A 27,744-nucleotide genomic window follows, 5' to 3' on the forward strand; every position below is an offset into this window, starting at 1 on the left:
AGTGTAAATTCTTTGGCTTTCACTTATGTCTAACATGGAACATCTTATGCACCAAAGAAGAGATCCATATTATAATCCAAGGCACCACAGAGTGCATGGTCCTAGCATTCAAACTTATCAACACTTACAGCTTGGAAAAAGGTTAAGGCTCAAGAATAGTGGGGAACTATTTTACACTACTGTAGAACAGCTGAATGGAAAAAAAAAAAATATTAAAAACATTGTACTACTTGTTCTCTAAGTACTCTGAATAAGGAGCAGGTCAGCACAAAATCCGGATTCAGGTGAGGGTAGGAAACATATGTCATCAGCTCTGAAGTCTAACTGATCATTTAATATTAACGGAGCAGTTATAATAGCGCCTATTCACTTTGGCTCTATATAAGTAGAGCATAGTTACTCCTCTGGAGCTGGACGGAAGCAGCCTACGAAAATCCACCTGACACATGTACACTATGGCATCAGTAATGTTCAGGCACATGTTACAGTACCATCACTTTCATTATGGCTAGACCTCCCATGCTGAGAGGATTAACAGGAAACAACCAGCTCATGGTGGCCTGGTATCTTCCAAAGGTGTGTGTGTTTTCAGCCTCCCGTGACTTTCCATTTCTTAACCAGCAGCTATATTAAGACAAATAGGGTTTAAGTACAGTTGTAGAGGCAAAAGTGACTCAACACAGCTGTAGCTTTTACCTTTCTAGTAATGGTGGGCAGTTTGTAAGGATTACTTTTTAACCAAATCTAACCTGAAGACAAAAATATTCTACTGGTGCCCTTAAGTTGGTTTTCTTAATGTATTTTAGTCTCAAAGGAAACCATTTACACTTCATTGTGGGAACGCAGAAATGCAGTAATGCTACCAATGCTGAAAATATTCTCAATTTGCACAGTAACTACTTGTTAGTTTTCCTTCACACGCAGGGTAGCATGCCTTTAACACACACGCAGAGGGAAGATACCAATGTTTAGTACATTCAATTTCCTAAGAAAAAAAACAAAAAAACCCCACCCCAATCCCCACCCCCAAATACACTATTTGAAAGTTAGCAATGATTGAAATCCCTCAGCTACTGTACAAAGACAGCCAGGGACGGAGCATCCAGACTTTTATTACAATTCATCCCTTGCCTGACGCAAGACAAAGCTATGCAGTGATTCAAGGTCTCTCGTTCCATTGTGTTCACTGACTTTCTTTCCACCTCGGAAAAGCAGAAGTGTAGGATAACCACGTACCTTCAAAAGACAGACACACACACAAAAAAGAAGCTTGTTACTAATGTCCAAACTCACTGGTATCCTTCACTTGCATTTACCTGACTCTGAAAAGCCACCAAACCCCTCTAAAACAATAAGCCATTTTAATTTAAAAAAACCAAACCCAAACACCATACCAGAACTTCCAATGCCAACCTGCAATTTCTGAACATTTGTAAGTGAATGGGATAACACATGTTCCTCTAGGCTTTTGGAATGGCAGCTCCAGCTCTGCCTTCGGTTGTCTGCTTACCAGCACCAAAAGACATTTTTTTTTCTAGGAACAGAACTTTGCATCAGCTACCACAAGACCGCTTTGGTGCTTCCACAGAGGGAGGCTTCTTAAATTAGGGACTTCTTCAGCATTATCCAATAGTGAGAATGACCGAGTCTGAGCAAACTCCAGGAAAGAAACAGTGTCACCAGGTGCTGTGCTGAACTACCTCTTTTTTGGCTAACAGAGAACACAGCTGCACTGTCACCAGGCACCCGCAATGCAGCAGCCAGCTCAGCTGCACGCTGGAGCCTCTAACATTTGGTACACAATACTATCCCGTTCATTTCAGATCTTTCACACTTACAGAAAATCTGTTGCAGACGTTACGTTCCACAGTGCAGTCTACTTCTGCTATTTTGACATCAGTCAAACCTGGAAATTGCTCTTTGGCAAGGTTCTCCCAAGTTGGAGCCAAGTTCTTACAGTGACCACACCTAGAAACAAAAGAGAGAGATCTGTTTAGCAGATATACCTTCCAGTTTATCTCTACTGTCTTGCTGCAAGAACTGTAAGTTTAACTAGCTGCCTTTCCTATCCCCTAATGATTTGGCCCTCCAACTCCCTTGCACTATTATGTCAGTAAATGAGCTAAGAAAACAAGTGATTATATGTAAGTTAAGCACTGAAGTAGTTTCTGGCCTTCGTTAGTCTTGTCTGGAATGGTATGCTGGATGTCGGTGCATTAACATTTTACCCTACAGTGGAATATGAAGCCAAATAAAGTCGAGCACAGAGAATATTTAAAAAAAAAAAAAAAAAAAAAGATCACTTAGAAACAAACATGTTTTAAGTAAGGCATAGAATGTCTGTAGTACAAATTAAGTTTTCAGGTAGTGTATGCCAGTTATGCTAAAGCTACATAGCCCGAGTTTAATTATTTAAATGAGATTTTAATTTCCCCATTAAATTTCTTCCAGTTCCTAACGGCCTGCTTGACCAACGTACATCGCCCAATGCTGGAAACTCAATTTTAATAGAGGCATTTGTCAACACAGATTCTGTTTTTATGAAACACTCCAGTAACTTAATGCACTTTTTCACTGAAGGTACTTCGAAGTTTTTTAACCACTACCACTGTACTTTCAGGTAGATCTGCAATGGAATTGTTTGACAGTCAATAAGCTTCACTTAGCAGATGGGAAAAAAAACACATCAGGCCCTATTCTGATTTGCATTAAATAGAGCATCATTCCAGTTATATCATCAGTAACACCAAAAAGCCTATTTCTATTTTATTCCCTTATGTCTCTATAGAAACATGAGAATGCAGTCCACTGAGTACACACAATGAAACACTAGTCTCAAGAGAGAAAATGATACTATAAAATGGCAGGAACTATTGTAAAGTATTAATTTTGTTTATATTTTGAACTTGGCTTAGCTAAGTTCATAACTTGAACTTCTTACTGCCTTCAAGAAGAATTCCCAAAGCACTTTAGACTTTAAAGCTGCATTGCTCATTCTATTCTAATCCAGCTGCACCTTAATTGGGTTATTAAAACAGCCCCGTAATTGCCTTGAGGCTGGATCAGGGCATTTACAAAAACAATGAAAGATGTCTCAGCAAAAGTTTTCTCAATGCAAGCCAGTGTATATTTAAACCACCTTGTTAATACACAGTGACAGTATAAAAGCATTTCTGACCATGCACAAAAACTACTAGAAGAGGATGATTTTATGCTTACTATGCAAGTTAACATTAATATTTATCCAAAACTAACTGAAAGACTGAACTAGCAAGCAACATAATAGTGTTTGCTGAGCCCTACATAAGTTAATCCACTTGGAAGAGAAAAAGGTCATTTATATGCAGAGCACTACAACTGTATACATAAGCCTGACTTTCAGAGCTAAAACTAGGATACCAGCTACATAAATATAGGAAGTGTTTTCGTAAACGGTGGCTTTCTGAACATTGCAGCCAGGGAGCACACACTGGTTTAAGAACTTGACTCTCTGCATCCTGAACCACCATTTCTCAGCCTGCCATCCAACAGTGATCATATCTGTGAGACCCAGCAGCACCCCATTAGAATCTCATGAGATGAGGAGATGGTTAAAGTGCAGTATTATTAAGAAAAGTTAATTAAAAACAGACCATTTCTTTATCTCAAACTTTTCCAGAAAAAGTTTCTTAGATAATGAACTCCTACATACGCCAACAAGCCCTGGGTTCAGAAATCAGACTAGAAGCTGCTTTGTGCACAGGTGTAAACTGCATTTATGAGCCAGTTCTGCTGGTGGCGTAGTAGCGGCACAGGCACAGATTCAATCTCAGTCTCTCACAGTGTACAGAGAGCATAAAGGGAGTGAAGAAAGAGCAGTAAGCGTGAAGGAGTGGGTGTGTGTACGGGCAGTGTATTTCCTAACACAGTGGTGGCAGATACTTGCCCACATCCAAAAGCAGATCTTTCAGACGTAAGAGAGCATAGAAGTGTCTCTCAAGCAGCAAACCGCACTGCGGTAAAAAGGGTGACAACACTGGAAAAGACTGCATCATTGAGATTACGTAAAACGAAACTTTCCCTGCTACTTCTTGCCTACAATAAGAAACACATTCATGCCTACTGTCACAGTTAAACTGCAATATTTTGATAGTCCTGAGCACATTTAAATATGAGTTGCATTTGCTTGTCTGGCTTTGTAATGGTGACATTTTACTACCCCAAACAAAAGATCTTTTTTGTATTTTATATACTGCATTAATGGGATGGCTAGTGATGAAATCACAGATGTGTTATCTTTCACACAGTGAAACACAGCTTAATTTTAATCTCTCCCTGTACACTAGGCTTCCTTCTGTTGGCTAAGAGACTGGGCAACAGATGAGAAAGATGGCATGCAAGTTTCATTAAATTCAATCCAGGCACCAATAAGATGAAGTCTATAAACGAGACAAAGAAACGCAAAACTTTCTTTTTGTCTCAGAAAGGGCATAGTAAGGAAAGGGGGAAAATATTTGTTCTATGAGTTTGTAATATTGACGTCTTACCCCAGCTTGGGTCCCAGGCTCTGCTGGATATGCCAGTAATGGCAGATGCCAGATAGGACATTACTTTTTCCCCCCCCCAGTGCTTTCCGTTGGGTGTCTAAACCTACACCATCTGCATTGGACATTTCTACCTTGGGTCACTGTAAGAACATATTACATGAAATATACTCTTAAGAACATGTCAAAATTGTCACTTGTGCGCATTAGGTTTTTGTCTGAAGAGTAACAGCCAATTATCCATAGCTCTACAGTCTGTACCAATTCCCAGGCGCTCAAATGAGGCTTCCAAGTGAGTTTGGTTGTGGCAGGAGAGGGCCCAAAGGCCAGCATGCTCTCCTTTCTCAACACTAGTGATATGTTCCCCTCACCGTACCCTAATCAAGGGACAGAAGCACACTAAGCCTGCAAAGAAAGCTTCACTCTCCTTGTGCCCCAGCATTACCTGGAGGCTGACACAGTAAAGCTTCTCTGTTAGCCTTTCCACAGAGAGGCATCCCAAGAAAGCTAAAACAGACTGAGCTTTTTTGCTGAAACTCTTGCCAACACACACACACATTCTTCAGTTAATTCACGTTTTAGATCCAGACAACCAGTACAGTACTACACACAACTCAATGACCTACAGCAACTAATGAACTGACAGCTTAGACCAGCAATAATCCTGAACAACAGCTGCGAACTTCTTACCATGGAGCATAGAATTTAATAAAGGTGATCCCCCTAGCAATGGTTGCATCAAAGTCTTTTTCAGAGAGAGAGAGCACTGCAGCCTGTTTAAAAAAAAAAAAAAAAAAAAAAAAAGAAAAAAAGTGTCAAAACTTTTGGTATATATAACATCAGCCACATGAGCTTTTAGCTACCTGAAAGGGAAACTCAAACTGGAAAAGATAGTATTATTGATAATATAAACAAGAGTAGCAGCAGCACACCTCACTTTTACCCCTCAGCTACTTTCCTCCCCTAGAGAGACATAGAGAAATGCGTATTTCACACTGAATCTCATCCATAATTGGAGAAACAAAACATCCCTATTTTCAGGGGATTTGCCTGTATCCAAATTTTTAGATGTTGGAAAAAAATCACCTTCATTTTAAATACACTGTCATGCAAATGTTTCAAGGAACAACCCTGAGAGGAGTTGGCTTAAAGCCCGTAATGGCCATCTGAGAGTTTAATGAGGTATTCAAGGCATACTAGTGATGTCTGACAGCTATTCTCCCTCTGCTATATCCCTGCATTGCATACATAGAAAAAACTTTTACCAGAAACACGTCATTTGCCTGTCAAGAGGACATCACCACATCACACTTGCATGGACGCCAGGAAGAATTTTTACTCCTGATAACATCACGAGCAATGGCATGGGAGCGATGGGAGGATAGTACATTGCTTACACACAGTCTCATATGAGAGCACAGAACCGTAACAAACTTCGTTTTTTGTGTAAGACTCTTAAGGGTGGGAGGGATTAAAAATAAATAAATAAATCTCATGCCTATAAAAGCTTCAAATTCAAATGAAAGCCAAAGAAAAACAAGAGCGCAACTGACAGTATTACCAATTCTACTTTAAACCCAGTAAGAGTTTTATGAAGAGAAGCCAAAAAGAAACTTGGAATTACAAGTTATCCAGTACCTTTAAACACTTCTGTAAATGTTAGTTCATGAAATTAAGTTATTTCATTAAGTTGAAGTGTTATTACCTCTAAAGAATTATTTAGAAATTAGAAGTTATACTAATTATTAAATAATTACAAAAAATTAAATGAAGAAAAAATGAGCAGTAAATACGTATTCTTCTATTCTGAATTTCCTAAATGGATATCTAAAACAGATGTTCCAAACATCATTTACAATCTAAGATACCACATCTGAAAACCCCATAAATAACGTCTTCCTCACAATCCACACAGTAAAACAAATTTTAAAGATCTGTAGATTATTATCAGAATAGCAATGTGAACTATATAACCACAAAAATAAGTTTAATATCAGATAGCTCAATTTTAGTTTGGCTTCTTAAGAAAAGACATCTTATGCAATCACATAATCTGAGTGTCTGCTGCTCACTCTACCTTAATCCATCTGGATCATTTTTGAGTAACTTTAGCGATGTCTGGCAGGAGACAAGTCTCACGGACATCAAAGTACAGCTTCCGTGAAAGGGCTGGCAAGCACTTGGCCCATGTAAGACATGGGGGAATCCATGTAGGGGCTCAACACTGGGACACAAATTTGGAGTCAGAACTCATTGCTTTTGCTGCCTGTGGTACCAGATGTGGGCTGCTGATGGTAAATGCAGTCAGTGTTTGCTGGCTACATGGGCTAGCCCCTTGTTTCAAAATTCATGAAAGCAAAGCCAGAACCAAGGTGTCTGAAGAGGAGCGACCAAGAAATGGTGGCATCCAAAGCTGCGAAGTGTAAAGTTGCAAAGACAAGATGAGTCCTACACTGTGTCTACTATTACTTGGCAAAAAAATCCCCCCACAATCCTTTTCTGTTTGTATGTGTGCTGGTGCATGCAAGGCATAAGTGGGATTTTGCATCGCATGTGGTTTGTGTTATTTCTATAAAAATAGAAAGACAACTCATTACTTTCTGCATTGTACTAACACCAGCTTGTTAGGATCTTCCAAATATGAGGTCAATTTAAAAAAAAATAAATAAAATTTGAGGGGTATGAAAATTGCAAATCTATGTTGCCTATAATGTTTGGTAAGCTACTTTATGCAAGATGAGTAATGCTGCTAGAAAAGTCAACTGGGAAAGGTAATATTCTCCTGTGAGAAGCTCCATATAAACTGTATTTATATTAATAATATCGATGCTTTTTAATTACATAAGTTCATTCTACATCACGAGGGAGTGTAAATCACTATCCTTTATTTTCTAGGCAGAAGTATGTTTTCCACATTTCATGAAAAAGTATGCTTGAAAACCATCCCTAATTTCTCAACCTCACCAATTTTACATTCAGCTACAAGGAAAATGGCAGATGAAATGCCAAAGTGATTAAAAAAGACAGAAAACTAAATGACATGAAGTACAACTATGCAAAGGTGATAAAGTTATTCCTACCAATTCCTTGGCAACATTCATAACCCCTGTAGCTCCTACAACCAGGATTAGAATAAGCTTCCAAACCTGTGGAGTTTTCTTGTCACAGGACACATTACCTTGCCACATTTAGATCAGTCTTCATAATCTTTCCTTGTTGGTTGCTTCTGCAGATAGTCTATAAGTATAGGACCCTGGGGTTTTTTAGGGGCTTAGCAGCGTGTGCCATCCTCCTGGGTTCAAGTGAGAATCTTGCAAGAAACGTTCATCTCCATAGCGATGAAATATGCTGTCATACAGACCAAGGTGCCAGCAGTTCCACAGACCAAAAAGACCACATTTATGCCACTCTATCTAAAGAACTTATTGCAACCATAAAAAAAGCAGCCAGATTTTTTTTTTTTCCTTCTCCAATTCATCAGGGTAGTAAAAGTATCACTAGGATTTATGGTCTGATTCCACTCATTAATTACTAAAAAAATAACCAGGAAAGTATTTGGTACAGTTTACATCTAGAAAATGTCAAGCTATCAGAGAGAGAGAAACACATGAAACACTCAGACAGCCTGCTGAAACAGTTTGAACACTTTTAACACCGCTGCAGAGCGCAGGAGCACTTACCTCTACACGGGTGGGTTCTGTGGGTGGCTGCGGGGCTTCGGCAGGTTTATCTGCTGGTGGCTCTTTCCCAGAGCTCTGTAGTTGGGAATCCACATATTCCTTTAAGGAATCGAAGTCCCTCTTCCCTTTGTACTGGTCACCCTACAATTATCAAATAGTTTGTGCAAGGGTGTATATGCAGTTAATCTAGCAAATAAATAATTAGCAAATAAATAATTACCAGAAAAACACAAGATTGCCAAGTGTAAGCATATTCATAATAAATAGGATTATCTAGTCGTTAAACCTCTCCATGGCATTCCATTCACTCCATGTCTTCAGGATTTGTCATAGATTCTTCTGTACCAAAAGGGAACAATCTAAAATTTCCTTGAAATGAAAGGTATTTTAGAAACATAGAAGCAAATTTTAGAAACTTTTCCACTTTGACCTTCATCTCTCACTCTAGTCGGCTTTTTCAAGGCTTTATTTTTTTGAACGTAAAGCTACTGCAAGGAACAATAAAATACCCATCGCTGTTTGGTGGTGGTCTCTTTTACCATGACAGCTCTGTCCAGTGCTTTGACAGGGCTGAAAGATTTGACTTGCATGTCGCCTGACTGCACAGTCGCTCCTCTGGCCCACACATTTGTCACACATCCTCGGAAAACCCAAAAAGTAAGGCAATGCTCTCTGGGCACCTAAGTTCACCTGGGAGGAAGAGACAACAGCTGCCTGCCGTGGGGCAGCCCTTTCCAACGGCACCACTCTCACGGAAGTTACGTCACATTTTTGAACCTGCACATAAAGCTCTCAACCAGCTAGATCTTCAAGAAGCCACAGTTTGCCTTAGATGCTTCCCCATATCTCAGGTACTTTCACAACTCTAGAGAACAAGAAATCAGAGCACCTCTGAGCAGTTTCTAGTCTCAAATCCACTGCTGGCCATCTCCAAACTGGCTCTTGCATGATTGCCCTCAGCACTCTCTGCGAAAATTAGTACTAATTTCTCTGTTCAAAAGAGAGATCATCTCTTCGAGACACTACATATCCATCTCGGATAGAATTCTTGAGTTTCAGTCCCGTGAGATGTGGGCTACATGATGTATCTCCTCTCGCAGATGAGGAATACTCTTCAAGAAACAGCATACAATCTTCCGTCAGTTGGAGGGAAGAACAGACTCCTCTTCAACTATTTCCTGTACCTTTGGAACTCTTTCTACACGCTTTCCTTCTTTTGTCATTGATAACGTTACTTGAAACTATAGCCACTTTCCCCACACTGGGTCTAAATCACAAAGGAATTAATCTAAGATGATGCAAGAAGCCTGTACCTGCTTGTTTGTATCCATTTCAGCAGGGCAGGGTCAGTGCCCATTCATTCCGCCCTGGGTTTCTGCTGCATCTAACCAAGAGGGATGGTGTGATGCCAGACTTCAATTATGACAAAGGGGATGATGGTATTACAGACAAAAAGGCTGGGTGGCTGAAGCAGTTCTCCTCCTCCTCTTCCCCCTTACTGAACAGTACAACAGCAGCCAGAGAGATTTCCAGGAATTTCTGGGTCAGATTATTGGAAAGTTGAGGTTGTTTTGTGGTTTTTTTAAAATATATTGTATCGGCCCACGAAGGAACATGCGATTCTGGTGGCAGTACGCCACCAGGGAGTACCACACTGCCAATGGAGAAAAGTCAGTCTGATGTCAACAGAAATACATTGTTCAGACTAATGGCTGAGATTCAGCTTTACCAAATACAACAGCAGTGATGTGACTTTTTCTTTCACCACACTCTTGATTCAAATAACTCCAAGCAACTCAAACTTCAATAACTACAAAGGGTCCAAAAAAAAAAAAAAAAAATTGATCTGGCTTGTTGAGAAAAACCAGAGCTAACTTTTCTAGATCAAGATAGTATGATTCTGGCAAGATATCTTGCCATCTGTAGCTATCTGAAAAATAAAAATAAAGCAGGTGGAAAACCATTCTGGAGAAACAGCAGAACATTTCCCGATCTTCAGACTCATGCCACATAGAGACAAAAGTTTAAATAATCGAAAACACCTCTAACCTTGGACATGCCACCATGTTTGACTTGAGCACTCCTTCAGCTTCCAGTTCTGCTTCTGACATGTGCCAGGCACCGCTGCTCGAGCAGTAACAAGGCCATGTATTTCCTGTGTGCATCAGGTTGGGATTTAAAAATCGAGGTGCTGCTTCATTTAAATTCTCTGGAGTGTCCGATCTCATAGGGGTGCTTATACCAAACCTCACATGCACTCGTATGTACTTATGGCCACTTTCTCTTTAGAGTGCCAGAAAACTGCCACAAGCCACAGCCACTAAACTGGACTGAGCAGCAAAACTTACATCTCTGATACTGTAGATGTTCAAAAAAGAATGCAAGATGAATGGGGCAAAAACCCAAAACCCCCCAAAACTTAGCGGGTAAGATCTGAAAGAGGAGTCCTGGGTTCTCTGCTTGCAGACCTATTTTTAATATCCATTTAATACATTTAATTTATCTTGAAAGTGTGAAACACAAGATAAGTAACACTACTATTTATAATATGTTTACTTGCTGCTGTTCATGTATGTGGTATTTATAAATATTTTACTTCCCCGTAACTTCAGAATATTGTAATTCTTTGAATTGCTACAAGGAAAAATGTCAACGGGACCCACAGGACTCTCACTCACAGTGTCATATGAAGTGTTCAGATTTATAAGAAGGAAAATTTGTATCACTGACATCACTCAGCAGACAGGCACCACTTACAGATGAGAACCTTCTGATACACATTGTGAAAATTACATACTTTTTTATCATTTCTATTTCATCTATGTTTTTGTGTTCCATAGGAGGTAAGGTATTAAGATAAAGTAAACCCAGAATTCTCTCACACAGTAGCATAATTGGAGATACTGCTTACAGATTTATGAACATCATACCAGTTACTTGCAGAGCACAAAGAGCAAAAAACTCGTAACTTTTATCTGTGGATGAAGTACACCTCTTCCAGTACCCAACTGAACCTCCAACATCTTTTCTCTCACAAGCAGACTTTCGTATATGCCCACTGGATCTTTTTTCCCCAGGATGCAAGCATAGTCCAAGTATTATTCAGCAAAAAATCGTCTGATCTTTTGCTGAGCTTACAGACTCACCTTTTCACCATTCCTAAACCAGAGGAGTGTGGGATAGCCACGAACCTGGGTTTCAGAGCAGACTTTGTAATGCTGGGTACAGTCGACCTACATTTTGAAAAAAAAAAACCAAAAACATTCAGTGCATAAAATAAACATACAACAAGCATCATAGCCTGCCTTATGTTTAAGATCTCAGAAAAATACAGGAACAAGCAATACATGGCTTGACAAAACTCAGTACCAAGTACTGTCTTGAGAATTATTATGTCTGCCTTCCAAACAGTAGTTTGGTTGTCTAATTGGGAGGCTCTGTGTGTGTGTGTGTGTGTGTGTGTGTGTGTGTGTGTGTTCGATTTTTTTTTTTTTAAGAAGGATCGGGGAGGGAGGTACGGAGAGAAGGAAGTAGTAACAGTTACAAAGAACAATGAGACATAATTAAATATTCCAATTAAAAAGTACTTGGTATTCTCAGTGAATAAAATCACTGCATGGACAGTAAGACACAAAACGCTAACATGAGAGCGCTTTAAAGTGAAGATATATTGGCTCACACATTTTTTACAAGACTACTCTTTAAAGACTTCAGAAAACATGTCAACAGCTAGCAAGTTAACTTTACTCCAAGGGAAGTTCCAAGTGCATAGCAACATTCAATCCTAATATGTCATAAACCAATCTGTAAAGTTATCAGTTTATAACCTTTTTTGAAGCAGAAAAAAAGATAACTTAAGCATTGGAGCCTTTGCTTGACAGCACTTGGATTTTGAATTACTTCGCTCCAGATCACTGAAGATCAATTCTAAAGATTAAACAGCATCCTGCCAGTAGGTATCGTTGCTGTTAAGACACTATTCCCCCAGATTACATGAAGGTCATGGTTCAACCTTCTTAGAAACAGTTGTGTTTCCTGTTTACTTACAGACTTACAATCTTAGCCAAGACATGTTTCAAATAGTTTCACAAGGTATACAGTTACACAAAATTGACTAGGCATCGAGACAAATCTTAGTGGCTTTCTTAAACAGCAACTATTAGTAATAGTAACTGCGAACACGACAGACAACTGAATAAAACAGAAATTTGGGGAATTTTTTGTTTATTTTTCTCTGAGTATCAGAGAATGGTAACTTCAAGAAGATACTTAAGCTAACCAAAGATTTTATCAGACAGCAAGCAAGGTTCTCAAAAAGTAAATCAGCAGATGCAACATTTGGTACAGACAGCATCAAAGGAGAAATAGCCTCCCATGTTTTATTCTCAGAGGGAATCTGATTTTATATCCACCAGGTCTCAAAATCATATATATATATATGTCTTCTGTAAAGTTCAACTATGCTGACCTGCTCTGTACATCTACAGCGTACCTGAACTAGCAGATTTGCAAAAGCATTAAAAATAAAAATAATTAAAAAAAAAAAAAAGGCAGTCAGGCTCATCACCCCCAGTAACAGCTGGAAGTGCTACGAGGGCAGAGGCAGGGGAGATAGCTGGGGTTTTGTCCCTCTGCAGGACTGACAACACTGCTAACTGTTACGCAGTCTTTCAGATCAGTGGAACCACTCTGAAAGCTTAAGGACATGGGAGTTGAGCCTGGTCAGTTTTCTGCCGTTGGCAAACACAGAGGGGTTCACATCATGAGCCACCTGGACTTAGGTATGGGTCAGCAAATAAAGCCAGTAACTGCAATTGCCAGACCACCTCCGTACCTCTGCACAGAAGTCACTCCACGTACAAGTAACAAGCTCCCATGGTAAATACACCACAGAACCTGGTTATCAACCCTAAGGAAATAGTAAAGCAGGACAAGATATCAGTTTTTAGGGTGGAAGATCCCCTGAAACCTTTAGAAAGCTCTATGGGGGTAAAGAGTAAAAAAACAAACAAACAAAAAAAAAAAAAAAAACCACCAAGAAATAATTCATCATAAGGAGCCCTGTAGGTCTAAAGCTTGCTAAGGAATCCAATGCTGTAAAGAGCAAATTAGAAGTCACTTTCCCACTCAAAATAAATACTGAAGTCTATCAAGTTCTGACAAAGGGGAAGCATAATAAAAAACAAATCTCAAAATATTATTCCCTGCATCTGAAGTATTAAGACTTATTTCCAGCTCTCTCTGAAACACAGGGAGCTAGCTGTGTTTCTAACAAGTCCTTGCTTAAAATGAGGGAGTCCTGTCAACTGTGGATGTGTGAGGAAAAAAACAACCATCCCAAAATTAAAATAGAAACTATGACTATAAAAGGATTTAAGAGGTGACAAACAAAAGAACTGTTATTTGCAAATCACAGCATGAAAAGCATGATACTTGGCTGAAACATTCATTCACACAAAACACATTTTCAGACTAAGAGCACTTCACCTACCTTGCCAATCTTGACAGTTTCTGAATGTTCAAAGGCTTGAGCCAGCTGTTCCCAGGTTGGGGCCAAAGCCTTGCAATGACCACACCAAGGGGCAAAGAATTTGATAAAGTGATTACCTTTTAAGTCAAAGAAAAAAAAAGAAAAAAGATTTAGCTCATTTGGAATGAATTTGGCTGCAATTAAAGACTAGGTACTAATCTCAGACTCCAAATTTATCATGGTATTTCCTGAGTTAAAGATAGGAAACACTGTGAATCAAAGGCCAGGACAGAATACTTCAGCAATTAGGTTTTCAATACTGTATGCAGTCCCATAGTGTTGCCAGTTTCCCTGAAAATCCAAACAGCTTCACAACCTCAAGCCAACAAATGAGATATTAAAACTGGTGGTTTTAACCTAACCATTTGCTACAATGTCTAATTCTACCACGTCAATCACTTGCCCTATTACAGAGTAGAAAGAACCACCAAGGAACACGTATTTATAACAGCATAAATGAAAGTAAGTATTAAGACTTCAACTTAAACAGGTTGGGAAACACTACTGCATTAAGTCCATGAACTACCTAAATAATTTTGTTCAGCTTTCCATTCTCCTTCTTCTGCCCTGCTCTTTGTATTTTCATGTCAACTATTCAGAAATCGCTGCCTTTAGCAGATTTTTGCAGTGTTTTATAGAGTTCAGTCTCTGTACTATCTCCTACTAATGTTTAGTTAAAAGCATAATCTTAATTGCAGAGTACCAGAATATGTAATTTCCTTCAATTAAGATTACTATTAGTTCAAGATGCTGCACGCTTTTGCACACATCAAGGCAAGGCTCTGTTAATATGAAATAAAATTCTTAATTAAAACAAGGAAAAAAATCAAATTAATTTGAAGGAAACACCAGCAACTGGAGAAAAACTCTTTTTAACAAAATTATTCATAATCCTTTGAAGACTGCTTTGGGGCTGATATTACTAGAATTAATTTCTAGCTTGAGGGCTTATTCACAAAAGGAGGTCAGAGGAAAGACGTCACAAAATAAACAGGAAACGTAAACTGTAGTAGTAGTGTACTCTAACTTGCCTGGTCTGCACATGGAAGACTTTCAAACTGATTGACATGCTTTGCTTTGGTCAAGTAAAATGCAAATTGAAATTTCTCATGAATGAATAAGAACATCTAGTCAAAATCAGCTATTCTATACCACATACTCTGATATACTCTCCTCCCCGACAGAAAAAAAATAAAATTCTTTTTACCCTAGAGCACCAAAAAGGTAAAGGGAGACTTTTTAAGAACAAAAGTCAACCTTCCAGCTGGAACTGCTAAGCCTCCTGCTAAATTTAAGCACTGAACTTCTCATAACTGAAGTCAAGAGAGGACAACAGCTTTACAGATGATCATAAACCTGCTCAACCATTGGATATGACTATGAGAATGTCTCCTCTACGAATGCCAATGGATACATAATAAAAATGTTACAATAAAAATATTACACATACACTAAACTTAACTGTCTTCTCAGACTGTAAAGTTGTTTAATGCTTAGCATCTCCCTGATGGCTTAGAGAAGAATCCATGAAGAATTTTGATGTAATTCTGTGTTAAGCCACACAGGCTGGGAAATTTTAAGTTAGCTGCACAAAATGCTCTTTTACACATGAAAATGTTTCTAATCAGTTAATGGTTACTTCAAGAAGCTCTAGTATCTACCTCACCGGTGGTATCACATGGGCACAGTTCATTTAATCCACCCTTTGTTTTTAGGAAAACAGATAGAGATGGTAGGATCATCTGTTGTTATGGCAGCCCAAAGTTTATATTTTAAGATTTTGCTCATTCTCTAAAAAATGCATGGTATGGGGGGTGAAACTTCCCATGTTAGGTATCACTCCTGGCATTAATTTTAAAGCTTACAGACAAAATATTTTTTAAAACGGCCAAACAGGTGAAGCGTTTTGCCCACATTAAATTCTGGAGGAAGGAAGCTAAACAATATCAAATAAGGGGCCAGACTGGAGCGGTATGGGGGCAGTAAGGAGGAAGCAGGTGGGATTATATTTATCCAGAACAGCAGTCTGAGAGTAAGAACAAGCCAGCACCTAGGGAGAGAGGAAACGGGACTTGCAAAAACACAAAGTGAGTGGCAAGGCTGTGACTGAGCAAGTAACTCGGGGGAAGAGACAGTTTAGTCGAGCAAGCCCCACTAGCTTCTTCCATGTGATTACAGGCCTTAATTTTACTGCCTTCTGAGTGGCATGCCGTTCTTAAATTTTCTCATGGTGTGCAACATCTAATTAAAGTACTGCATTTTTACACAGTCTGTAGTTTCATCCTCTTTCACTAGGTATTACTGGAAAATAAAAGTGGGAAGGAGGTACCTTGAAGACTAACATTTCTGTTGCAGACTTCCCACTACTGATGTCTCTGTAAGCAAGTATCTCTTGCTTATGAAAAAAAACCAGTTACCTTCTGCTATGTGCATCTTGAAATTGTCTGCTGAGAGTTCATACATTCCCTGCTTAGGTTCAGGGGCTTTTGGTGGTTCCACATCAGATTCTGGATCCTATTCATGAGAAAAATTAAAGTTAATTTGCCTTGTACAGTAAGTACACAATATTTAATTCCTGTATCACACCATTCTGTGGTAGTGTTGTAAACCCTGTACTCTGAAATTTTAAATTCCTAAAGCAACATCCTTATTTAGCTTGATTTAGGTATCTAATGTTTCCTAACAAACAACTGCTTGAAAGCAAAATGTGAAAAAGACTACCACACAGAAAAGAGCTATCACAGTCATTGGAATAACAGAGTCTTTCACCGTGCTGTAGTGTAGTCACAGAGCACAGTAATTGCTATGGCATTCATCACATCATCACATATTAATACACTTAGATTACATAACAGTTCCTCCATAGCATCACGCATCAGCCACATCTGCCATCACACCAGTTTCAGTGGTCTTTGGGCTCTTTAAAAATAGCTAGTGAAAAAGCTATTTTCCGCTCCCCTAATGCCAGAAAGAGGGACCTAACGGCTCCATGAAGCAGCAAAAATGCGAAAAGAGCAAACACTTTATACGTATAACTTGCAGCAAACCCACTGGCACTTCAGCAAAAGCAAGTGACTACTTTCTAGATGCCAGGGTCAGAGCTGGAAAGAATTTAAGAACCTCAAAGTACATTTCTTAAAATAGTTTAGCATTTAATGTTTAATTATGAAAAATACCATGTTTGTCTAGATACAGTCACGTTCTAGCTGTGGTTCAGCAATTGCTAAAGCTTTATCTTGATTACAAACAGCAATCACAAATTTAATTTTAGGCAAGGCTTGGCTACTATATGTAAGTGCTACCCCTAAACTCAAGGGTTTTCCTAGTGACGGTATTAGCCTAACTCACCTAACCGATTATTTTAAACCCTTTCTTTAGGCTATAACATTATCAGATAGTAACTGAGCTAAAGATGGCATCCATGTTTTAAGAGGTAACTAAGCCCAACATAAATGCAATTTATAACGTATTATAGCTAAATCACTTTTCTTATTCTAGAAACGTTATGGTCTACAGGTGTCAACTGAATTGACACTAAGAATTGAATCTTAAAATGTCAAAATGCTAAACATCAAAACTACAATACATAATGCAGTTTTTAAATACAGGAAACAAAGAGTACATCACAGGATGACAGTTTTAATTACTATTCTGACTTATGTGGAAGCTGTTCCATATTGTTATTGCCACCTGACTTTTATTCTCAGGAGCAGATTTCCTCCTGGAAAATGAAACTTAACCTATAGAAATTATAGATAAGCAAGTCTGCAGAAGGCAATATTTCCTTTTTTTATTTCCTTTTCACTTACAGATGGTTCCTCATTTAGTTTCTCCAACATCCAGTTTTCCAGTGCCTGGAAGTCCCTAGGGCCTTGGTATTTCAGAGGTTCTTGTCCTGGTTTAAGCAGCTTTAGGCTAAAGGATCAAAATGTAGAAAAGAGTGAGCCAAAAATTTTCACACAGGAACATTCTTGGAAAGCTAACACGCTTTGCTAATCCACAGTAACGCAGCTCAGGCTGCAGTAACAGCTCTCTTGACTATTTACATTAGCATCAGGCTTCTCCCTCAACTTAAATGGTCATCGCTAGAACTTAGGACACTTTTTCCATTCCCGTGTAAGCTTTTAAAGGAGATTTTTAAAATAGCAAAAAGAAATACCATGTTAAAAATCAACATAGCCTAATATTACTTTGATCAATAAGCAAGAGCAAATAAAACATTGCAGCATTCAGTTCTAAGGTTAATTATTCATTATGCCTATGAATCCTGTTTCAGTTTGTCAAAAAGCATGAATCGTGTTTTGTTCACCCTTCTCCATCACCAAAGGAAAAATATCCAATGCTTATTTTCCCAGGAATTTCTTTCTCACGTTTCGTCCCCTGACTGCTCTTGGAATGTAGGACTTTTCATGTGGTATTAAACTGATTAAAAACACGCTGAAACAAGTCAATAAGACAAGGAGATAAGTGACTGCTTGTAGGGATTCAAGACTTCTTCATGATTATAACATTTAACAATTGCTATCAAAACTTTTCCATAAACTACCCAAAGCTTCTACTATTAAATATTTAAGATAAAATTGGAAATATATTTGGTAAAGGGGCAATATCAACTTCTGACCTAGATTTATTTTTTAAAGCAAATCATAGTTTCAATTACTACTGTCACCTAGCCCTCAGTTCCCCTTGCCAAGCTGGCATTTTGCACTGCTTTTTCTTTTTCTTGAAATGTTTTTCCCTCCTTGTTCCACAGTTGGAAAAAATGAACATATTTTAGTGTTGAAAAACCACATAATGCAAACAAATTCAAAAGAGATAGGAGCTCCCACCGTCTTTTCTATTTAAGGTATTCTTGAATGTTCCTTGTGATGAGAGAAAGTCAAAATTTGGGGGGGGGGGGGGGGGGGGGGGGGAAGCAACTTTGTAATAAGAAGGAAACAACAAAAATGAAACAGAAGAACACCTAAAATGCACCTCATGGCAATACTTTTGAAGATTAACAAGAAGAAAAAAAAAAGAAGGTATCAGCTTAAAGAGCCAGCTGCACCTTTATTTTCTTCAAATGAGGGTAGGTTTCCTCTAGTTCAGTTGAGAGAGTGTTTTGCAGCACCAAATAATCCTGAGACAACTGTACTAAGGAGCGCAGGGACCTGCTCAGCCAGTTTTACTCTCAGGGGGATGGAAAGGGGATGCAGCCTTTCCTTTGATGGGTGTTTGGAAAAGCAGTGTAGGAACCAGCACATCCCGGACTTGCGACAATCCCTCTGTGCCTGAGGAAGCTGTGAAATTTCCCTTGCTGGAGGTTTTTAAAAACAGGCTAGTTAAAAACTGACTCAGACAGGAAGAGAATTGATATAATGAATTCCCCTTCATCTCTGTATTTCTATAACTAGCAGATGACTGCCTTATCATTTATACTTTTCAAGTAGATGAAAGCGAGCACTAACTATTCCCAGGTATTCAATGACCTTAAAGCAGGGGGGAAGCAATTACACGTCCATTCATTTTTTTCTTATTCAAAATATCTGCCACTCTTTCTATTTTATAAGGAACAGCACCACAATATAATCTATTCAAATATGCAAAGATGACCAATGCTTACTTTTGGGGATATAAAAATGGAGTTGTAATATTCATTGTTTCTTGGTATTTCTAGTGGAACTAAGCCACAAACTGCCCTTAAGGATAATTCCTATTCCAACAAGGACTTTGCTATTTATAACTCTCAACTTCTATTGTCGCACTCATCTGCGTCTAAGTGGGTGCAGCCAGGAGCATATGTCAAGTTCAGGCTGTTGCTGGGGTCAGCAGTAACGCTAGACAAAGTGAGCAAAGGGAAGGAAACTGAAAAATACAGGCTGTGGAAGGGCTACAGATGATTACATTCTCCACTTATCCCCACTAAGACGAGTAATTAGTAAAGCAGTTGAAACGACCCCATCCATTTTTGCAAGAAGCTTTAAAGAAGACACAAGTGAAAAAAAATCCCTTTGCTCCTTTTTGGCAGCTAAAAAGGGAGCATGCATATCTAACCCAAAAACACTATCCAGGCTGACCTCTCATCGATATTCTAGATCATGTTCTGCCTACCAAAGCTGAGGTAGTAAGGCATACATCCTTTATAACAGGATAAGTTTAACTACCTTAAACTCCAAACGAATTTCTCCTAGATCAATGTAAGCAAAATTACCTAGAAAAAGTCTGTACAACAACGCCACTGCTATGCTAAGTGATACTATTAATTTATCATTTTATGAGCACCAAGTTCACTCAAAAATTTAAGAGATCACCTATACATTAATTACGAATGGTGCAGTGTACTGACGAACTAGTGACAAGTTATTTTTAAAAGTACTGTCACCAGAGACCAGTTCTATCACACATATCACAGCTGTATAATGTACTGTTGCTCAGAGAAAAGAAAAGGACAATTCTGGACTTCATTTAAACACAGCCACCTTCCAAGACACAGAACAGTTTCTTTTTAAAAAAAAAAAAAAAAAAAAAAAAGACTAAGAGTAGCATGTATCACATGATACTTGGCAACATGGTAAAAAGTCTTAAAATGAACATATGAGGTCCAACGGGCTACAAAGAAACCCACCAAAAAATATAGCTTAGAAGTTAGCTTCAACAAATTGGCAGAGGATCATGGAAAACTAAAAAAGAAAGAAACAGGAGCAGACACCCTTTTATACTTACGTTGGGTATCCTCGGACGCCAAATTCAGAGCACAGTGGAGTATCTGTAGTACAATCCACTTTAACAACATAGACCTGTGGGTCTTCCATGTTGTTGTATTTATCTCCCAAATCATTCCAAGTGGGCTGGAGACGCTGACAATGTCCACACCTGCAACAGAACGAACAAGGTATTTGCTTAATAGTTGCTCACGTTTAGAGGGGAATGAATCTATGGAAAAGTCATATGCAGAATGGTCAGAGATTTTGACAAATTTAAAAATAGTTAAGTCAAAAATCTTCCATACTTGAGCACTGTTACACTAAGCAACAGTGAATACTATTAAGAATTGTAGAACACTGCAAACTTATCTCATGTAAAAATCGTCAAGAGATGAAAACTTCTTGCTACTATCCTTTTACATTACAAAGCCTACTGAACACCCCCTGAACTAGTGAGGCTATTAAGAAAAGCACTCTCAGTCCTCCAGATTTCTAGAAAAATCCTGCGAGGCTGTCTAGCTTTCTTTCCGCTCTAGCATTTCAAAATACTGTATATTGTAGCAGCAGGTAAGAAGATAACAGTTTCTAGCCTCTTTGTAAGGCCAGTTGTGCTTGTGTGCGTCACACGAATTGTAACTCGCAAGTCATGAAACACATCAGGACTGATTTCTGAACAGGGTTTCTCAAAATCCTCCCACACCGTGCTTTGCCCCAGCAGCACACCATCAACTAATTATATCTGCATATACACAGAAAACTGGCCTCATACAGTTGCTATAACAGCAGCTCCCCAGAAGCAGAAAATGGCTATTATTCTTCTCATTGTTTTCCTAGTCTTTCAAGTCATTATAGCAATACCCTATTCCTGTAACTACGATGAAAAATTTTAAGGAATGGATTTTAATTTCTCTAATAGCTGCTTTTACCAACCCTCCAAGACATCTAAAAATACATAATTGGATTAACAGAAAACATTCTCAGCCTGACAGTGTGAAAGCTGTTATTGCCCTTGAGATGACCTAGACAGTCTACTTTGTAAGTAACAACTAAAACACCATTAGGAGTTAGGAGAAAGTTGCTCCCATTTAAAACAGTTTCACTTATACAACTGGTTTTGAGTCCACTTGTAGAAAAGCTGCATGGATTCATACCTTCCTGGGTATCCTGGTATCGTTAGGGCAAAAAAAATAACCTTGAGATTTACTTTAAGATAAACAATGTCTTCTGACCTTAATAAGGTCTCGTTGCAGTCAGGCGCAGTGGGTCACACACACTCCCACTATGTGCGGGAATACGACCTCCCATATGATCTTATTCTGAATTGTCATGGCGAAGGGATATGATGTGTTATTACTAAAATTAAATATTCCTTAAATATTTAACTTCAGACTGAAGTCCCTGCATAGTCAACTCTTTCAGGGAGCTTGAATTAAGAGGAGCATTTTGGATTCCCTGGGCCCTTCCCCTAGCAGTTGTGGGGATTTTAAACACCGAATGAATACTGACTGGTGTTAAAGAACAGAGTATGGAAAACTAGGTAAGGCAATCTCAAGTAATTAACCCGCTGTTTTTTAAGCACAGAACAGAGCTGCCTTGTCCATATTTAACACTGTGATCTCTGCTGTACACAAAGTTCCCCTTTCCCTTCCTTCTTCAGATTATATGAGCTAAAATTGAAAATAAAGCAGGAAAAATGCTCATATCTGAATCAGTAATCAACTAGTTAGTCCTCGTTTTCAAAATATTCAGTATTACATAGAAGGAAATACAAGACAAGACAGTCCCCAAAACACTTTTTCTGAAATTCATAAGGTGTAGCTGAGAATACATAAAACCAGAGAAGTCAAAAATAAAGAGAGCAAGACCACGCAACATCACACGCCCCCCCCTTAGCCCCATGTACCTACACAGTCTCTTCTTGCTACCACTCCACATTACATCAGTGGGGCTGGAGGAGCAGCCAGTTCTGCCACTGGGGACGGTAGAGACCTGGGCATCAATGAGGAGTCCTGCTCTTCCCTCCCTATAGGGGCTAGGAAGGTGCAAGCATTCATAACCTCTGTTTACAGACGTAAATGAAGATCCAAAAGAGACTAACAAGGCCGTAGGAAAGATCCACCTTTCTGAAAAAAACCAAAACAAAACCCTGCTTCTCGTACACCACTAACATCAGGAGGTATGGGTGAAAGGACGTTATTTGTAAGAGTTTGCAGATAGGTTGCCCATTTTAACTCTGAGCAACCGTGTGCCACAAGTGCTCATGCCTGGAGATCATTTTGCTGTGGCAGTATCTATAAGAGTACCAGGCTGCTCTACCTCACGCTGGCAGGTCAGTGCTCCTCCCACAGTATCAGCGCTTCTCATCTGGAAAACTGGATGGTGGACTTCCTGGGCCATGACAAGAAGGGATGTAAAGGTACATAAGGACCACACATGTCAAAACTGCAATTACTGATAAGTCAGTATGAACATTTCTGGAGGCCACCAATAGAGCTTGAGCTCTGCAGCTAGCAAGGGCAGCTCCACAGCAAGATATAGCACAAATCATTATTCAATTAAAAATGTTGGTAGACCCTGGGATAGACAGGTATAATGGTACAAGCAGCACAGGACCAGTCTCGCTTTAGACAAAAGAATCCAGCTACGGTAAAATCCAGTCAACAGAGTTCAATTCAACAGCAACAAACTCTGGTGATCAAGTCTGCTTCAGCTCAGTGGACTTCCAGAGGTTTACCAAGAGACCACATATGTTGAAAAGATCTGTAATGGTCAAAATAACACAATGACACTACTCATTTGAGATTCCTTCCAACCAAGGAACCAGGGGAACCTCTTTCCTCTGTAGACACAAAACTGGCATGGCCAACATCTTCAGACTATCCTAGTGCCACTGAGAGAGTAACCTGTTCATGGTTCTGTCCCTTCTCAAGCATAGCTACCAAGGGGGACAGCCTGATAATCGAAAACCTTAGACATCTGATGGCAAATGACTTGGAATGCTCTCTTTTTGGAGTAGCCTGCAATACTTGAAACAAAGGTAGGACCTCGTGTACCGCTGCCTACTGGGAGTGAGGCCCTCAGCAACATTTGTTTCAAGAATCCAGAAGAGAAAAGTTACGTCGGCTCGGTCTAACCCAACTCCTACTGGTAGCATTGACAATGCAACATTAGCAGCATCCATAGCAATCTGAAAGACAATCCTAGCTGAACGTTGGGTTGTTTGCCAGGCTTCTCCCTTCTAACTACAGGGAAGAGTGCCAAAACACATGCCTCTGTGAGAAGCATTAGGAGATTAGCACATTAGCATCACCTAGGAACAGGGCAAGAGGTTCCAATATAGACGCCAGGGCTGTCAGGTTGCTGCCTGATCCCACTGACGATAAAACCACTGGTATGTCTAAGCACCTCTCTCAAACACTTGGATACTCCCTTTGTCCTTCTCTTCCCCTTGAACCCGAAACCTGGCCCTGTTGCTGCCTGTCAGGAGCCAGGAGTCCAGACCACGGGCCCTGAAGCCGAGACCCAAAGATCTGGAGCAGGCTTGCTAAGGGTGAGAAGAACGTCCAGAGAAGCCGCAACAAGTCTGGGAAACGATGCAGCTCCCTCACACTTGAGTTGGGCAGAGATCCTCAGCCCTCCCAAGGGCACAGCGTGGTCCAGGTTTGCAAGGCCAGCAATCTCTTTGATGCACACTGAGGCTGTGCAGCATACACTGGACTCTGCAACATCCCATTTGGCACAGAGTCTCCTACGAAGGCTGCGCCAAGATATAAAAGCTCATCTGGTTTTAGGGATGCCTGTGAAACAGTCAGTCAAAGCTTGGACAGACACAGATATTACCACCTGAAAACAGAACAGAGCAGAAGCACTCCTGCTGTGCACGGACATTTCTTAGGCCTCACAGCACTCTCAGGCAAAGGTCCTTCACCAGCAAGTCAGGCACCCTCCACTTTTGTGATCTTCAGAGAACAAAGGCAGGCATCTGCTCTTTCAAGCTTTTGCTTAACATTTTCGTATGGCATAAACAAGTCGATGTTAATAACAAAAAAAGTAGTAGTTCCTCAGTTTTGAAAGGAAATCCTTTTCTGCTGTTGATTTCAAAAAGTGTCATGACTCAGTATGCCTAAATGGCACCGTGTACCAACAGATAACTTAGGATCAAAACAACTTTTGCACATTGTTCCCTTAACTTTATTTTACCTAAGTTTCAGAAAACTTGGAGAAAAAAAAACCAAAACAAACAAAAAACACCAACCAACCCAACAACAAAACTCCCAATAACCTCTACTGGATATCAATAAGTCAGATAAAAAAGGGTGGGGAAGACACGAAGAAAAAAGAAGAATATGAACAACCACTAGAAAGGCCCAGCAATAAGAAGTACTGTCCTCTTGACAGCTGTAACATCCAGCAAAGCCCTGTTCTCCCACTCTTCTCAACCATTCTTGTGTCAAACGTACCAGTCCAGGACAAAAAGCCCAGCAGGTCTCTTGCAAATCTGAGAACTCTCCAGCTCTGCAACGGCTACCTGCGGCCTCAGGGACACAGCACTACGTTATACTGCTTTCACTGCAAATTTATCTTTAAATTCCGTGAGCGCAAAGAGAACATAACTTCTGCAATGAAAGTATTTGTGAGACTGGGGGGCACACGGTCAGTGACGGTCACCAAACTGCAACTACTGCCATACACAGAGGCTGCACGCTGTTCGTCTCTTTGAAGAACGATGTGAAGCACAGTCCGGGAAGGACAGGGAGAGCCGCCGGCGGCCGGGGCCGGCTCCAGCCCAGCAGAACCGGGGCTGACCCAGCTGGCCTCCTCACTGCCCGGCAGAGCGACTTCACCCGCAGGCCCCACGCGGGGGGCACTGCCGGGTGCCCACGCCCACGGGGCCGCTGCGGGTGCCGATGCACCCCGCTGCCGCGGGCTCTGGGAGAAGGGGGCGGCCACCGCGGGCCGGCTGAAGCCCCCGACAGGGCCAGCACGGCCGCGGAGGCCCGGGCCAGACACACACGAGGCTTCAGCTCCTCCGACCCGGCCCGACTCGGCGCTCCGCAGCCCCCGGCTGCCATTTAACGCGTGTGCCCCCCCCCCCCCCGCGCCGCCTCCGGGGAAGGCGCCCAGCCCGGCCCCAGCCGTTGGGGCTCAGGGCGGCGCGACCCCGAGGCCTCCCCCGCCGCCGGCCCGGCCGCCTCCTGCCGCCACGTCAACGGGGGAAGAGGCGGGCAGGAGGGCGCCGGGCCGGGCCGGGCCGAGCCGTGCTCGCCCGCTCCGGATACCCACCACGGGGCGAAGAACATGACGAAGTGGGGGGCGGCGGCGGCGCCGTGCCGCAGCATCTCCGCGCTGTAGAGGTGCCGCCCGTGCGGATCCGCCTCCGCCGCCGGGCCCGCGTCCGGGCCCGGACTCGGGCTCGGCTCCGGCTCAGCCCGCCCCGGTCGGCCGCAGAGGACGGGGCCGAGCACAGCCAAGGAGAGGAGGCGCCACCAGGCCGGGCCGGAGCGGAGCGGAGCCATCGCAGCGCCGAGAGACCGAGCGGCCAAAGCCCCGAGCGCCTGCTGCTGCCGCTGCCGCCTCCCTCCCCTCCCCGCCCCGCCCGCCCTCCGCGCACGCCGCGCCCGGGCCGGCTCCGGCTCCGGCTCCGGCCCCCGCCCCCTGCTGCCGCCCGCCTTCCCCCGGGCATGCACCGGGCTCTGGGGCACCCCCATCCCACACACCCGCACCCCCACCCCCCCCCCGGACCCCTTCTTTCTGGAAATAAATGTTTAAAAAAACCCTAATATTTTATATATCTCTTATATATTATTTATATATAACATATAATATCTAATTTTATATTATATATTAATTCTATTAATATATCATTTATATTTTAAAATTGAACTAATAATAAATTTTGTATTTTTTAAATATATACACACACTCATACCGAGATGAAGCTTTTCTTAAAGTAAATCAGTGAAAAAAAAAGGCAGGCAGGGTGGTAGCAGCCCGGTTAATAACGGTGCTGTGCCTCTGGGAGAAAGCCCTCCCGCCCAGGTCCTCCCTGCCAGCGCCGTGCCCAGCCGGGAGGTCTCCGTCCCTTGGCTCTCCTGCCCTGCGCTTCCCACCTGCTTCTGAGGGAAGGGGACGGGTGCGGGCACCACTGGGAGATGCTCGAGTCGCAGCAGTATAACAATAATCAGTAAATAATAATAGTAGTAGCAAATAATACTAAAAGATAATCAGTATGAGACAGCTGCAAGCTGATATAACATGGGAGAGGGGTTTGTATTTCTGTAATTGCTCCAATTTTAATTAATTTCAGTTTAGATTTTAACTACAAGTCCTTGAGTTTGGGGTAGCAAAGCGGGTAAAAATGAGTGGCTCACCTAGTTTAACGGGAAAGCGCATTTTGATGAAAATGTCAGGCAACTAAATAAATCAGCACGCACACAAACACGCAGACACAGGCACACGAGGCTGGCCTTTGTACCTCTCAGGTCCATCTCTGCAGACATCTGTGCTTGTGTAACATCAGGGCTTACGCCCAGCAGGACAGGCTCAGCCTGGCACCGTTCCTCTCTCTGACAAGCTGCTGCTTGCAGTCAAGTGCACTAATGTGTCCAGACAGGTAGAGTTCACTTCATACTGTGTTTTCCAGACTCCTCCTTCCCCACATCATCTCTTCTCTGAACGCTTCCCTTTAACATTACCTCTTCCGCAGGACTAACGCCAGGAAGGATCTTGCTGCACTGCCCGTGCACACGTTGTGCAACACCCGTCTCGTTGCCTGGGTCGGTTTCCACTTAGAGCCAATGTTGGCTCTGGTCGCTCGGCTCACTTTTTTATGCTACAGCATCTTTGCAAGGGCCATCATTAGAGCCAACAAGAATCACTTATTAAAAAAAAAAGTAAAAATAAAAATTAGAGATATCTTTTCTTTAAAACTTTTAAATTACTTTTCAAAGCTATCTGCCTCAAAACCAGCCTTCCAAAAATCCTTACTATGTATATGTGAAACAATTACAAAAGACTCAAACTACATTTATTGCCAAGCTAGAAAAAAAGACAAACCTAGATTATCCAGAAGAGTAGCTAATCACCAGAATCAGAATTTAAGTACAAATCAGTAACCTTAAGTACAAAGCAGTAGCCTTTTCTTTAAACAAGGTTTATTTCTGTGCTCTTCAAATTAAGTCATTGACTAATCATGAATGAAAAAAGAAAAAAAAGACAGGTGCAGATTATTTCCCCACTTCAGCATATGAAAAAATACCAACAAACCTCCTTAAACGAAAAGGCAGTATCAGAGAGAGTGAGAATGACTAATTCTCAGACCTTGAAGA

At 41.1% G+C, this 27,744-nt stretch overlaps 1 protein-coding gene across 2 annotated transcripts; it reads right to left on the reverse strand.

Moving 5' to 3' along the window:
• Window positions 1-1,029: 1,029 nt before the first annotated feature.
• TXNDC5 (thioredoxin domain containing 5) lies at window positions 1,030-27,744 on the reverse strand. 2 transcript variants are annotated; one of them, XM_050891003.1, is made up of 11 exons: window positions 27,683-27,744; window positions 27,112-27,293; window positions 20,436-20,585; window positions 17,543-17,648; window positions 16,151-16,247; window positions 13,695-13,810; window positions 11,350-11,436; window positions 8,204-8,344; window positions 5,214-5,296; window positions 1,839-1,968; window positions 1,030-1,236 (listed from the first exon to the last, which is right to left on the reverse strand). In XM_050891003.1, the coding sequence occupies exons 3-11, from the start codon at window positions 20,522-20,524 to the stop codon at window positions 1,114-1,116; spliced, it is 972 nt and encodes a 323-aa protein (XP_050746960.1). In that variant the 5' UTR covers window positions 20,525-20,585; window positions 27,112-27,293; window positions 27,683-27,744; the 3' UTR covers window positions 1,030-1,113. The 2 variants fall into 2 exon arrangements, with proteins under 2 accessions (XP_050746960.1, XP_050746959.1); XM_050891002.1 differs by lacking the exons at window positions 27,112-27,293; window positions 27,683-27,744 and adding an exon at window positions 25,700-25,942.

Source organism: Gymnogyps californianus, chromosome 2, assembly GCF_018139145.2.
Source record: "Gymnogyps californianus isolate 813 chromosome 2, ASM1813914v2, whole genome shotgun sequence".
NCBI lineage: Eukaryota > Metazoa > Chordata > Aves > Accipitriformes > Cathartidae > Gymnogyps > Gymnogyps californianus.

Coding starts and splice junctions, on each gene's coding strand:
- TXNDC5 (XM_050891002.1), bottom strand. CDS start 25,932: ATGGCTCCGCTCCGCTCCGGCCCGGCCTGGTGGCGCCTCCTCTCCTTG. Junction 16,248..17,542: donor AACTAAATGAGGAACCATCT/GTAAGTGAAAAG, acceptor TCTCATGAATAG/GATCCAGAATCTGATGTGGA. Junction 11,437..13,694: donor AAACTGTCAAGATTGGCAAG/GTAGGTGAAGTG, acceptor TTCAAAATGTAG/GTCGACTGTACCCAGCATTA.